This window comes from Melospiza georgiana, chromosome 2 (assembly GCF_028018845.1).
Source record: "Melospiza georgiana isolate bMelGeo1 chromosome 2, bMelGeo1.pri, whole genome shotgun sequence".
Taxonomy (NCBI): domain Eukaryota; kingdom Metazoa; phylum Chordata; class Aves; order Passeriformes; family Passerellidae; genus Melospiza; species Melospiza georgiana.
The window spans coordinates 91,154,993-91,167,566 of NC_080431.1; the positions used below are offsets into that span (position 1 = coordinate 91,154,993).

The following is a 12,574-nucleotide window of genomic DNA, read 5'->3' on the forward strand; positions in this document are numbered from 1 at the left end:
GTTTTCTAGGTATTCCTGAGCAGAACGTATATGTCCAAATTCACATTAAGTGGGATGTAGGTTGTAGGCTTACCATTATATACCCCGTTATTACTCTGCTGCTAACAGCGGCCTCGGACTGTCAATATCTTCCCTGCCACGGTTTACACTGGTAGTTGTTATTGTATCAGACCATGAAAATTGATGGTGATAACACACTCTCTAGGAAGGCTCTATACATGTCAGTTATTCAAAATATGTCTCGTTAAATAAATATTTACAAGACTTTCGTTATTTAGCTTATAAACTGTTTGGACTGAGGCAGCTTTGGAGCAGTTGAAGAGCGTTCCAAAGAGTTACTGCAGATTAATCCATGTAAACCACACCAGTGTGCCAATGGTGTTTTTTCTTTTCAGCAGCCGAAAAAAATTGCTGCTGAACTTGTTTAAGTGAAGCAGGGGTTTGTTTGGTTGGTTTTGCTATGCATATGTGATACTTTACCTTTTTTTTTTTGTCATTGTGCTTGTTGGAAATGTTCATTTTCTCCAAGAAATCTAGATAAATACAGTTCCTCTTAAAAATGGAAAACAGTACTAATGCAATAGTTGTACTTCACTCTAAAAGTAAAAATTAACATTCTGACTAGAACTCCAATTAACATTCCAATAATATTAGAATTCAAAACTTTCAGTTGCATTGTCTTCATTATCTGCCCAAATTATTGCTTAGCTTACTGTATTTTTAGTAGCACAAAGAAATTTCAATCTTAGCAGGTATTTTCCTTTTTTAGATTTTATAATCTATCACCTTATCTTATAGGAGCTGTTTATTTTTAAAAGTTTGGTAAGATACTGTATTTTGATTTAACAATGACATTTGTGGATTAAGTGTTCAAAGAAGAAAGCTTAGGTATTATCCAAACTGTTTTACAATATTAAAATTAAGTTCTATTGACACACATTCTAATGTTTGTTTTGTCTTGATAGTTAAGACTATTGAGTTTACATTTTATTATGTCACAGGAGCATTTGGGTGTCTTTCCATTTTGAACACCTGCTTGAAGGATAGAAGTATTGATTGTGATCATCTATTACCTGCAGTACTGAAAATCATAATATCTTGGAAAAATGATAATGAGGACAGCTTTCTCTTTAGCTGGTAGGTGCAACTTTGAGATAATTTGACTTTTTTTCTTATTTCTAAGACATGAGTTTAAAAATACAGACTAATTCAAATAAATTAATTCAAGTAAAATCAATCTGTACAATTGCCATCTACTGCTCTAATATTACATATTTAAGCTTTTGTAAAAACCTTGGCTTAGTATATAACTAACTCATACTGCACAAAAGTACCTGGAAGGCTGGGAGGCTGAGGAGCTTTGTAAATGCTTTTGAAAGATGTCAACTGTTTTCAAATGTATTCAGAACTGACCAACTTTTGCAGGTGTTGCTGGATGTTCAGTTCCAAGTTCTGTTTGCTTATTTTGGTAGCAGGAAAAAAACTTGCATACCAGTCTTAGCTGTCTTTTAAAGGTCTGGACCCAAAAATGTAACTTGAAAAGCTTCCAGCGAGGAATGAAAATATACTGAGATTATCTTTTTTTACTATAGTGAGAAAAATCCAGGTAACAAAGTTCCAAAATAATCATAAAACCATTGAGTGTTCTGGGTTGGAAGAGACCTTAAAGCTCATCCAGTTCCAACCCCTGCCATGGGCAGGGACACCTTCCGTAAGACCAAGTTGCTCCAAGATCTGTCCAACTTGGGCTTGAACTTCTAGGAATGGGGCAGCCACAGCTCCTCTGGCAACTGTGCCAAGGTCTCCCTCGCAGGGAAGAATTTCTTCCTGCTAATCTAAACCTATAATATATAATATATAGTATTTGGACACTTGAGAGCTAATAACTTTTCCTAAATTGGTAACTTTAAAATGATTATTTTTCTTGCATTGATTTAATTAAAATTGCTGACACTCCTAATTTATGTAAGTATATTGATTGAGCAAATGTTTAAATTGTAGAAATGTATGAATCTGTAATTTAGGAATCTTGTTTAGACTTGGCAGCTAATGTAGCACTCTACCTTTGAAAGACAGAATATCAAAAGCACACAGAACATAGCATTGTGGTGCCAGACAAATTTGTCCTGTGAGGAGGAGTGAAGGCAAGAATATGAATACTCAGGTCTACAATATGAATCTATGTAAGCTTTGGTTGTATTTTTATTACAGCAGTCTGAAAGAAGCAAGTGCTCAATTGCTTGGTTTCAACATTGAGTTGATGCGTTACCTTCCCTTGTTGCTGAAATATTCTGCAGCTCCTTTGTCTGATAATGAGTGGGACTTCTTGATGTGCTCCATGCTGGCTTGGTTAGAGGTAATATGGAAGGATCTTCACTTTGAATGTACTTACCTTTTTGATTATTCCCTGAATATGGCAATGACACTGTAATCTCAGCCAAATTCGTGACACAATGATAAGTAGAATTGCACAAAATCCAGTTTATGTTGGACTTTGGACAAAGATTTAAAAGCACAAGCAGTTATACTGTCCTGTTTCTTTTTGTGTTTGGAGATAAAATCAGCTCACTCTTCAAGTAATACGATATTTAATAATGGCATTGGTAATTGGAGAATAATTTTGAAATATATCTGCTGTAGGTCTCTATCTTGAAAAATAATATTTCTTTAAAACATAGTTTAACATGATACATCAAAATCAGCTGAATGAAAAGCAATGTCTACATTTCAATATCTAACTGATCACATGAAGTATCAAAGTTATATTCTAATGCTGTTAGGAAAGAGGACAGTAATGTTAGTAGTCAGATGACTACTTACTGATTAATCAAATAAATATACAGAATCTGTCACTCTCTGTCACCTGTGCATTCAGAAGGGCAGGCTGGAAATTTCATGTGACCTTTCTTGGTCTCAGGATTAATCTTACCTAATGGTATGTGCCTTAAAACTATGTATTTTGTTTAAAAACAAGCAACAACCTTATAAGAAAATCTTGTTGTGTAGACTAAGTAGGGAATATTTTTAATTGATAATGATACTCCTTTCTGACAGAATGAGTAAGAACAAAGATAAAATGAAAGCAGCTTTGTTGGGGGAGAGGAAATATTCGCCTGATAACCACTTCAATAATTTCCAGTTTTTAGTAGTATGTTGTCCATTGAATTTTCTTTTTGTCATTATAAGGAAGGTTATGTAATGGAAACAATCCATGTTTCTAATGTTGGTGAGACTTGGGAATTAATTTCAGGTAGTCCTATTGAAGTACAATTTCTATTTTTAACCCAACCTACCCAGCCCACAGAATTTTCGAATGGTTCTTGCAATTTAATTGTCTTTGAAATTATACTTTCTGTTGTAGACAGGAAATGTGAAACAAATTTTAATGCAAATTTATGGTTAAGGAATCTTCCTCTGTGTTTATTTCCTCCTAGACAACAAGTGAAAGCCATTTGCTTTACCATATCCCGCTTGTGCAGATTTTTGCTTGTGTCAGTTGTGACTTGGCATCTGCGCTTAGCGCTTACTTTGAGGCTGCAGCTCCTGACAGTACTGTTCTTCCTAAGAACTTGGTCAGTGAATGGAAGGAATTCTTTTCTGAGGGAATTCACAATTTGCTGTTACCCTTGTTGGTGAAAATCACAGGCAAGTATATGACAAGGGGATAACAGCCAGGCTGTTTTGAAATAGAACTGAACAGGCCACATTTTTGAATTTACAGGAACATAATGTAAATAGAGTTTATAACAACTCAGTTTGTTTAACACTTACATGTTAATTAGTAAAGTGATTGCATATCACATAGAGATTGTTAAGATTAGATGGAACCTGTCAAGTGCAATCTTGAGTTGTTTCCAGCAGAACTTGTTTATGGTATCATCCATACATTCTGCATCACAACATGTTTTCTTTTAAACAGGAGAAACCAAAAATGCATCAAAAGGCTCTTTTCAGAACTCTGTATTATCATCTTTGGGTGAAGCTCTAACTTACATCTCAAAGGACCAGTTCTTAAACCATAAGCTGCCACCAAAGTTTGTTGCAGGCCAGAAGACAAATCTTCCAGATAAACTCCAGACTCTACTGAACACACTCTGTCCGTTATTGCTTTTCCGGGCTCGACCTGTACAGGTTTCTGTCTACCATATGCTGCATAAGTAAGAAGCAACAAATTTTTCACTCTCATTGCCTCTCAACCCTCCTGCCCCTTTTCTTAAAAATATGCACTATGTGCTATAGAATATGCACTTGTAGCAAAATCATGTTCCATTATGGGAGAAAATCCTCAACTGGGCAATTTGTGTTCTTTTTTGGAGGACACTATATAAAACTATGAATGCTAAAGTTAATTGTATTTGCAGACTTAAGAAAGGTATTTATTTTCTGCCCTTATTTTAGCACTCATGGAATCCTAAAATGTAAACATTCATTTAGGTAAGAAAGTAAATACAGATAGGTAGTATTGCTGTGAACTTCTTGGATATTTCTAATACCCAGAGAGACAATACAGAATTTGTAAAATTTGTGCATGTGGCTCCCCAAAATGCAATTGCAAGGCAGATGGCTTAAGCCAGCCACCATTATCTTTCACTTATACTGAGGCATAAAGTTGCAATAGCTTTATTCTGATAGAGAATTTTATTTTAGCATGGCTCAGGAAAAGTAAGAGGTCTGGAAAGAGAAGTGAGCAAGGATACATGCTTGTTGGGTGTCACTCTTGACCAAAGATGGTGGCATGTTTCTGAAAGATTCTGTGGTGTTGTTGTTAAGGAATAACTGCCTTTATTTTATTGTCTGTCAAAATGTTGATATTGATAAGCAAAGAACTATGCATCACATATATTAAAATAGTTTATTAAAATTATTTTTAAATTAAACCTGATTTCCTTTCCATATTTCTATAGACTAATGCCTGAATTGCCTAAATTTGATGATGAAGATCTCAAGTCCTATGGTGATGAAGAGGAGGAATTGGCATTGTGTGTATTTTTTTCCCTCACTTTTTATAGGACTGTCTTCCATATTTTTAAAATGTGTTAAAAGCTTGAAATTTGCAGCAGAGTAGCTGTCAGTAGGAGATGTTAAAAAATTGCATAGCTATGACAATAAGGTTATAAATATGTAGAATGTTAAATATTGGGGTCCTTTGCACTAAAACTGGAGACAGTATTTGCAGTTGGTTTTAGGTGCAGTTACTGGACTAAATGCTGTATATTAGGAAATCTTAGCAAATTTTTACTTGTATTCAGGATGTATCTGCACAGGTAATTTCAGTTACTTGAAACAGAACAAAAAATTAAGTCTGTGTTTTACACAGCTTGAATCCTGTGAATTCTCTGGTTTGAAGAGAGAATGCAGTAACTGGTTAAAACTCCTTTTTAACCTCAGCCCAGTGATTAATACCTTTCCTAACTGCAGAGAAGCAAAAGGCTTTTCAACTTAGAGCCAACAGTGATTAGGAGATCATTGTTCAGTTGTTCATTTGTTGGTGTGACTCCAGAGAAAGCAAGCAAAGCGGCTATCCATGATGTAGGCTAAATCAGATCAGCCATAGACCACTCCCATATGAAGTGATCAGCATTCAGTTTAAATTTGTCTTCTAAGAAGGTAAAAGCACCAATTCTCCCATTCAGGGAAAAAGAAGAAATTTTTAAAAACGTAAATTTTCTTGTAATAAAAGGCTTATTTTATAATCTGCATGCATGGCTTTATTTTCATGACTCTCTAGGAAGGCTATGAACTTAAATTCAGTTCATGCTGTGCTCAAGATTTGAGTTTACTATTCCAGATAATATTTTTCCACAGATCACCTCCAGCAGCTCTTATGTCTATCCTGGCCACTCAAGAACTCTTGCTAGAAAACATCCTGGAATGCATTCCAGTTGGAGAATTTGCAGTTATTCAACCCCTGAGTGATGAGTTCTGCCTTGTTCTAGGATATCTTCTGACTTGGAAGTTAACATTAGCTTTCTTTAAAGCAGCTTCTTCTCAGGTATATTTTCAGAGTCTTTTTAACTGAATTTCTTAACCTACTTTTTTAGTTTCAGTCTCAGTTTCATCCAGCCGTTTTCTTTTAATTATGTAATTTCTTATCCCTTGTTTCTGTGAAATTAGTGAAAATTCTGAAATCACCAATAGACTTAGATTTCTGCACCACTGTATTTGAGGATGGTAAAATTAGAGCAACGAAGAACTAAGATTCATGAAAAGATGACTCTTTCTTGCATTTTCAAACAAGCTTGGTACATATTATAATCTTTTAATCATTCAAAATGGTGCAGAGAAGTAAACTTGTCTTCTAAACACTGCTTCTGAGTCACAATGTTGCTGTTCCTCCCTGCAAGGACATATTTGTATTATTTACAGAGTAAGCTGTATTTACAATGTTTTGGTTTTTTTGTGAATTTTTTTAATGCTACCAGCTACGCGTTCTCTACTCACAATACCTTAGAAGAACTAAAAGCTTGAATAAACTGCTTTATCACTTGTTCAGGCTTATGCCTGAAAACCCTGTCTTTTCTGGGCCAACTTCAGAAGTTCCAAATAAGGACACAAAAACCTTCTTTACTGAAGAGCTTCGTTTAGATGTCAAAGGTTAGTAAAAACTCTATTTGTGCATTTGAGAGAGTTGTTCTATTTGAATAAGCTGTTTTTTTTAAAAATACTTATTTAGAAAATCTTACCTATAAAACAAATACACAGAGAGACAAATACATACATATGTTTAATAATCTTTTGTTGACTCTCCCCATTTGAAACTTAACTAAAGTTGACATGTTTATCAGAGAAACCAAGAAAAACAAAAGTCAGGAATAATACATTGCTACTATTGAATCATGAACTTAACAATTCCAAAACACTAGAAATGTGTGATCTATTCTGAAACCATTGCTTCTAGAGATAATTTTTAATATTAAATAAAATGTCCATATTTTATTGTATTTCAATATATAAATTCAAAATATTAAAAACCATTTTAATATATATGTTTAAATGTTTGAGATGTTAAATTGTGTGTTGTTTTTGTCATGTTGTTCAAAAGACCCAGTTAATCAGTGATGATGAGAGAAGATACGCTGCTTTTTTTACCTGAGAAACATGAAAAAGGGAATTAGATTTTGAAGTCCCTTCATTTAATTTTTTTAATGTACCTACATAGATATAAACAAGGAAATTGAGTTTCCATTTCTTAATTTTTCTCTTGGACATCACTGTATGTTGCAGAACAATTTATCTGCATGACAGTAAGAAAGAATTACTAACATGACATCCCAAGGGAAAGTCTTCCCTTAACTCATCATAGAATCATTAAGACCTCTGGGATCATCCACGTTCACCCTTTGAACACCACTATGTCCCCTAAACCATATCACAAAGTGCCCTGTCTGTGTGTTTTTTGAACACCTCCAGGGATGGTGACTCCACCACTTCCTTGGGCAGCCTGTTCCAATGCTTATTCACTCCTTCAGCAAAGAATTATTTCCTAATATCCAAACTGAACCTCTGTTGGTGGAACTTGACATGCTTGCAAAGCTCAGCTGTCCTCCAAACACCTTATTGTTTGTTCACTCCAAAGTGAGTGTTTTGTGATTTCTACAATATAAAATTATTTTTGATTCCTGGTGTCCACTTGGAGTTGAGTCTCTAAATGAAAAGGTGAATTCTGAGGTGTGGAGTATCAGGCTAAGGAACAAAAAAAACAGCCTGGTGAAGAAGGGGTGAGTCAAACAGGCCATTAGAATTGCAGTAGTAGGAACATGTACATGAAATTCCAAGTACCACAATTGTATTGGAATCAGAAATTTGTATGTGGTGTGGAGGCACCAACTTCCGTGACTAATGTATTAAGAGTATTTCAACACCTTTTCTTTCCCTCCCAGGGACTGCGGGGCTGTCATCCCAGATCCCACACTTGGCCTGCTCTGTGTACCATATAACACTGAAAGATCTGCCAGCCATGGTGAGGCTGTGGTGGAATAGCTGTGAGAAGCGTGTCTTCAATGTTGTGGATAAATTCACAAGCAAATATGTCAGCAGTGTGCTCTCCTCCCAGGAGATATCTTCTGTTCAGACTAGCACACAGTTATTTAACGGCATGACAGTAAGACTTTTTGTTCTTTCTTTTAATTTACTTGATTTTTTTGCAAACATTTCAGGAAATTTTACTTCTCAGAACCAGACTGGTTCTGTTTTTATGATTGCGATTTTGTTGTTCTAAATGACTGATTAAACATAATTTTGCTTGGTATCAATAAATTAAATTGATGTTTATTAATATTCTGCTTGCAAAAAACTTGAAAGAATGGATTTTAGGATGTTGAAGAATTTGAGGAAGTGGAAGGTACTGCTATCAATATACTACTTTTTATTTATTAAAAGATGTAATCAATCAGTAGATTGAAAACTGGCTGGTAATTCCTTTTTAGTTTATTGAGATATGAATAGATTTTTGTTTTCCTTGAAAAAAGTGTTTACCTGATCTAAGAAAATCATTTAATATGCATAGGAATGTGTTTATAGTGTGTGTATATATATATATATATATATATATATATATATACAAAGACTAGAGATGCTGAATGGCATTTTTTAATATGTGTTTTTTTTCAAAGGTTAAAGCTCGGTCTGCAGCACGAGAAGTCATTGCAACCTATTCTGTTGATGATATATTTATTGAACTAATAATACAGCTTCCATCAAATTATCCACTGGGATGCATAACAGTTGAGAGTGGAAAGAGAGTTGGTGTAGCTGTACAGCAGTGGCGCAATTGGATGCTACAGTTAAGCACATATCTTACACATCAGGTGAATTTCAATAAAGTTCTTAGTTTTGAAAACTTAATAAGTCCTTATAGCAGAAAAACATTCCTAGTAATGCAGTATTGTATAGATCTGTGTAATAGATCTCATTAGATTGCAAACCTTTGTAGAATTGGGTCACTCTTACCATCTGCTTTTCTCCAGATACATCAACAGAGGTAAAATGATCAGCCTACTGTTAAATCCGCAGCCCAAGTTGAAAATTTAGATCTCTTAAGACATGGCCCAGTGTTTGTCCTGTGTGTCAGTATCATCTCAACTATAATTTGAAAAAAAACACAGACAAACAAATGACAACAACAAAAATCAAAACCAAAAACCCCATCCATGGAATTCTCTAAAAGACTGGTGGTTGCTGAAATGGCATAATCTGTGGTTAGACCAAAACAAAGCAGTGATTGAAAATTTCAAAATCTGTTTTTAAGTGCTCCTGAATATGCTCTTCCTGCACTATTGAATACTCACTTTTCTGTAGATCAGAGTATTATAAATTATGCACTGCATGTATTGCATGTAGTTTCAGATTGTAAATCCTTCAGGCCTTGTTTCCTTCATGTTTTTATGACTACAACAGGAATAGTTCAAAGGAGTTCTCCGGTATTAACAGCTCTTTTCCCTCTTTTAGAATGGAAGTATTATGGAAGGCTTATCTTTGTGGAAAAATAATGTGGATAAACGTTTTGAAGGGGTTGAAGATTGCATGATCTGTTTTTCAGTCATTCATGGTTCAAACTATTCTCTTCCCAAAAAAGCTTGCAGAACATGCAAGAAAAAGTTTCATTCAGCTTGCTTGGTAAGTACCTGGAGTAAATCTTTTCAAATAGGCAAAATACCCTAGAATCATAGAGCAGAGTCAGAAGGAGCTTAAAGCTCATCTGTTCCATCCTCCTGCCATGGGCAGGGACACCTTCTGCTAGACCAGGTTGTCCAAGCCCCATCCAGCCTGGCTATCCATATAGTTTAAACCAGAAACTTCTACTGTATTACCAACAATTTTCCACTTTGTCATTGGAGTATCTGGGATTAACAGCACTCATAAGTTATTTTTGTGAATTTTGTACTAAGATGTAAGGGCAGGTAATGAAAGAAGAGCTGCTACATAGTGTATGTCTAATAAGTGTATATACAAATACATATATACATACACACATGCATACATGTGTGAGTGAAAAGGGTTTTTTTACCGTTTCTTGTTTTTTTTTTTTTTTAAGTATAGGTAATGTTTTGATAGTTACATTCACGGAATCACAAAATTAACTAGCTTAGAAAAGACATTTGAGATCAAGTCCAACCTATGACCTAACACCACCTTGTCAGCTGGACTATGACACTAAGTGCCACATCCAGTCTTTTCTTAAACATCTCCGGAGATGTTTAAGAAAAGACTGGATGTGGCACTTAGTGTCATAATTCAGTCATGGGGACAGTGACTCCACCACCTCCCTGGGCAGCCCAATCCAATGCCCAGTCACTTCTTCTGTGAAGAACTTCTTCCTGTTGTCCAGTCTAAACCTGCCCTGGTGCAGCTTAACACAGATCCTTGGCAATAATGGTTATTGATGATGTACTAGTGTTTCTGTACTCAGCTTGCCTTCGTATATTAAACAGATGTATTTCTCTTTTTCAGTACAAATGGTTCTCATCCAGCAACAAATCCACATGTCCACTCTGTCGAGAGACATTCTTGTGAAACAAAACGTTCTTCTTTCTGTGAGCCAAATAAGAACTAAAGAGCAGGCAATAAACTGTATGTTGAAAGAAGTTAACTATTTGGAAATAATGTCAGTTACTTTAAGTTTTTCACTAGTGGAATATGACACACCTCTGGACTGGCTTTTTGTAAATTTGAAGATTCTTCTTTGATATAAAGAAATATATAACAATAATTATTTTAATTGGTATATTTTTAAGATATATTAAAATTTTCAGAAATAATGTGGAGTTATGTCTGAAAAATGATGTTTAAGCCACAGCATAGTTAATTAAAAACTCCTATTTTAGGCATATTCTAACGTGGTGTTATGTAATTAACCCAGGTGATACCTCTTAATATAACAGCTGAATATAGCATAGGTTACCACCTAAAGATTTGGTTTTTTATTATAATGCATTCATAATAGTCCCTTTTTTGGGGGAAAAAAGAATACGTTTGCTGTTAGACATTAAGGCATGAAACTGGGGTGATAATCTGTTAAAGCATAAAATTTAAACATAGCCTCTTCTAATAAAATGAACTTTCACCTTTCAAAGTTTCTTTTTGCCAAAACTCCCCAACCATCCAGTAGCCTAAAATCATGAAAACCCAGAAGGCCAACTAAGGAGAGAGACCAACAAAGTTCCTGCATCACAATGATACCATCTATTTATTGCTGATTGGCTTTTAAAGAGAAGGCAGATGCACTGATCAGTTCTTGTTTGTCTTCATGAGCTGGCAAATTAGCTATCACCAAATGTCTACTGTACTTCCACTGTCCTAGAATAATAAGGACTCTTAAGTGAGCATCCAAATGTATCAGAATTTAATAGCCTTCAACTATACATTTTTTCATGCCATTTTTTTAAACAGTGGTAGCATACTAGTATATTCCAACTTGGATGGTATTTGTGGTGGGTTTCTTTGAAAAGTCAATAGAAGTGGGGAATAAATAAATAAATAAATGTTGTCAATCTCTGTAGTCTCTGGTTTGCTATCTCTTCCTGTGTGTGATAAACTTTTAGAAATTAATTTTATAGATTTTCAGAGGCCGAGTTTGTAGCATGGTCAATTGGCTGTACCTCAACAGCTATTATTTTAGATTTTTAGCTGTTGATAACTGAAGTCTGTATTTTTAACAGATAATGCTGGGCTGCCAGAGGAGAAATTCCTTGACCTTTTGTTTTGAGTAGGTGAGAATGGAAAGGATTTAAAGCTGGTATTGAGAAGGTCTAACTGAAAAGACAGAGTAGGGAACAAACTGTATTGTTTCATAGTTACTGATGCTAAAACTCCATCATTGCCTCTGTTTCATCACTTTGGTTATTCTAAATTACTTCTTTGCAAGGTCATTGATCTGAAGGCAGATACCTTAATACCTTTTCATGGATGAGTACTCTTCATCTAGACTACTCCACAGTAGTATTCTCCTTGTAAAATGGGATAAAAGGGAGTACAATTATAACCACACTGCTGCCCAGAGATTTCAGGGCAGTAATAGCCTGCCTTGAATCATGGAATTGTTAAGGTTGGAAAAGACATTTAAGATCCTCAAATCCAATCATAAACCTAGCACCACCTCCGTGTTCACTATTAAACAGTCTCCTCAGGTGCTGTATCCACAGGGGTTTTGAACACTTCCAGCTATAGTTACTTGGCCACTTCCCTGAGAAGCCTGTTCCAAAACTTGACAACCCTTTTTTCCTAATATCTAATCTAAACCTGCCCCAGTGCCATTGAAAACCTGAGGCTGTTCTATTTTGTCCTGTCCCTTGTTCTCTGTGAGCAGAGCCTGATCCCCACCTGGCTCCACTCTCCTGTCAAGGAATTGTGGGGAGTGAGAAAGTCTCTTCTTTTCTCCCACCTCCCTCAGCTATTCCTAGTGCTCCAGACCCTTCCCCAGCTCTGTTCCCTTCTCTGGATACGCTCCAGCACTTCAATGTCCTTATAGTGAGAGACCCCAGGATTGGACATGCTTCATGTGAGAGACAACTTTGAAAATTTAAAAAGGTTTATTAAACCTTAACAAAAATACAACAAAGGACTACATAAGGGAAAA

General features: G+C 35.4%; 1 protein-coding gene across 1 annotated transcript in view; it reads left to right on the forward strand.

The window, feature by feature from the left end:
- Window positions 1-11,485, forward strand: part of LTN1 (listerin E3 ubiquitin protein ligase 1) — a 31,946-nt gene extending 20,461 nt beyond the window's left edge. The window contains exons 20-30 of the mRNA XM_058018246.1: window positions 1,002-1,137; window positions 2,212-2,356; window positions 3,435-3,645; window positions 3,920-4,157; window positions 4,905-4,979; window positions 5,806-5,992; window positions 6,423-6,594; window positions 7,881-8,101; window positions 8,613-8,807; window positions 9,448-9,615; window positions 10,450-11,485. Of these exons, the coding sequence (XP_057874229.1) occupies window positions 1,002-1,137; window positions 2,212-2,356; window positions 3,435-3,645; window positions 3,920-4,157; window positions 4,905-4,979; window positions 5,806-5,992; window positions 6,423-6,594; window positions 7,881-8,101; window positions 8,613-8,807; window positions 9,448-9,615; window positions 10,450-10,512 (1,811 nt within the window). The 3' untranslated portion in view covers window positions 10,513-11,485. The remainder of the gene's footprint in view (window positions 1-1,001; window positions 1,138-2,211; window positions 2,357-3,434; window positions 3,646-3,919; window positions 4,158-4,904; window positions 4,980-5,805; window positions 5,993-6,422; window positions 6,595-7,880; window positions 8,102-8,612; window positions 8,808-9,447; window positions 9,616-10,449) is intronic.
- Window positions 11,486-12,574: the final 1,089 nt, after the last annotated feature.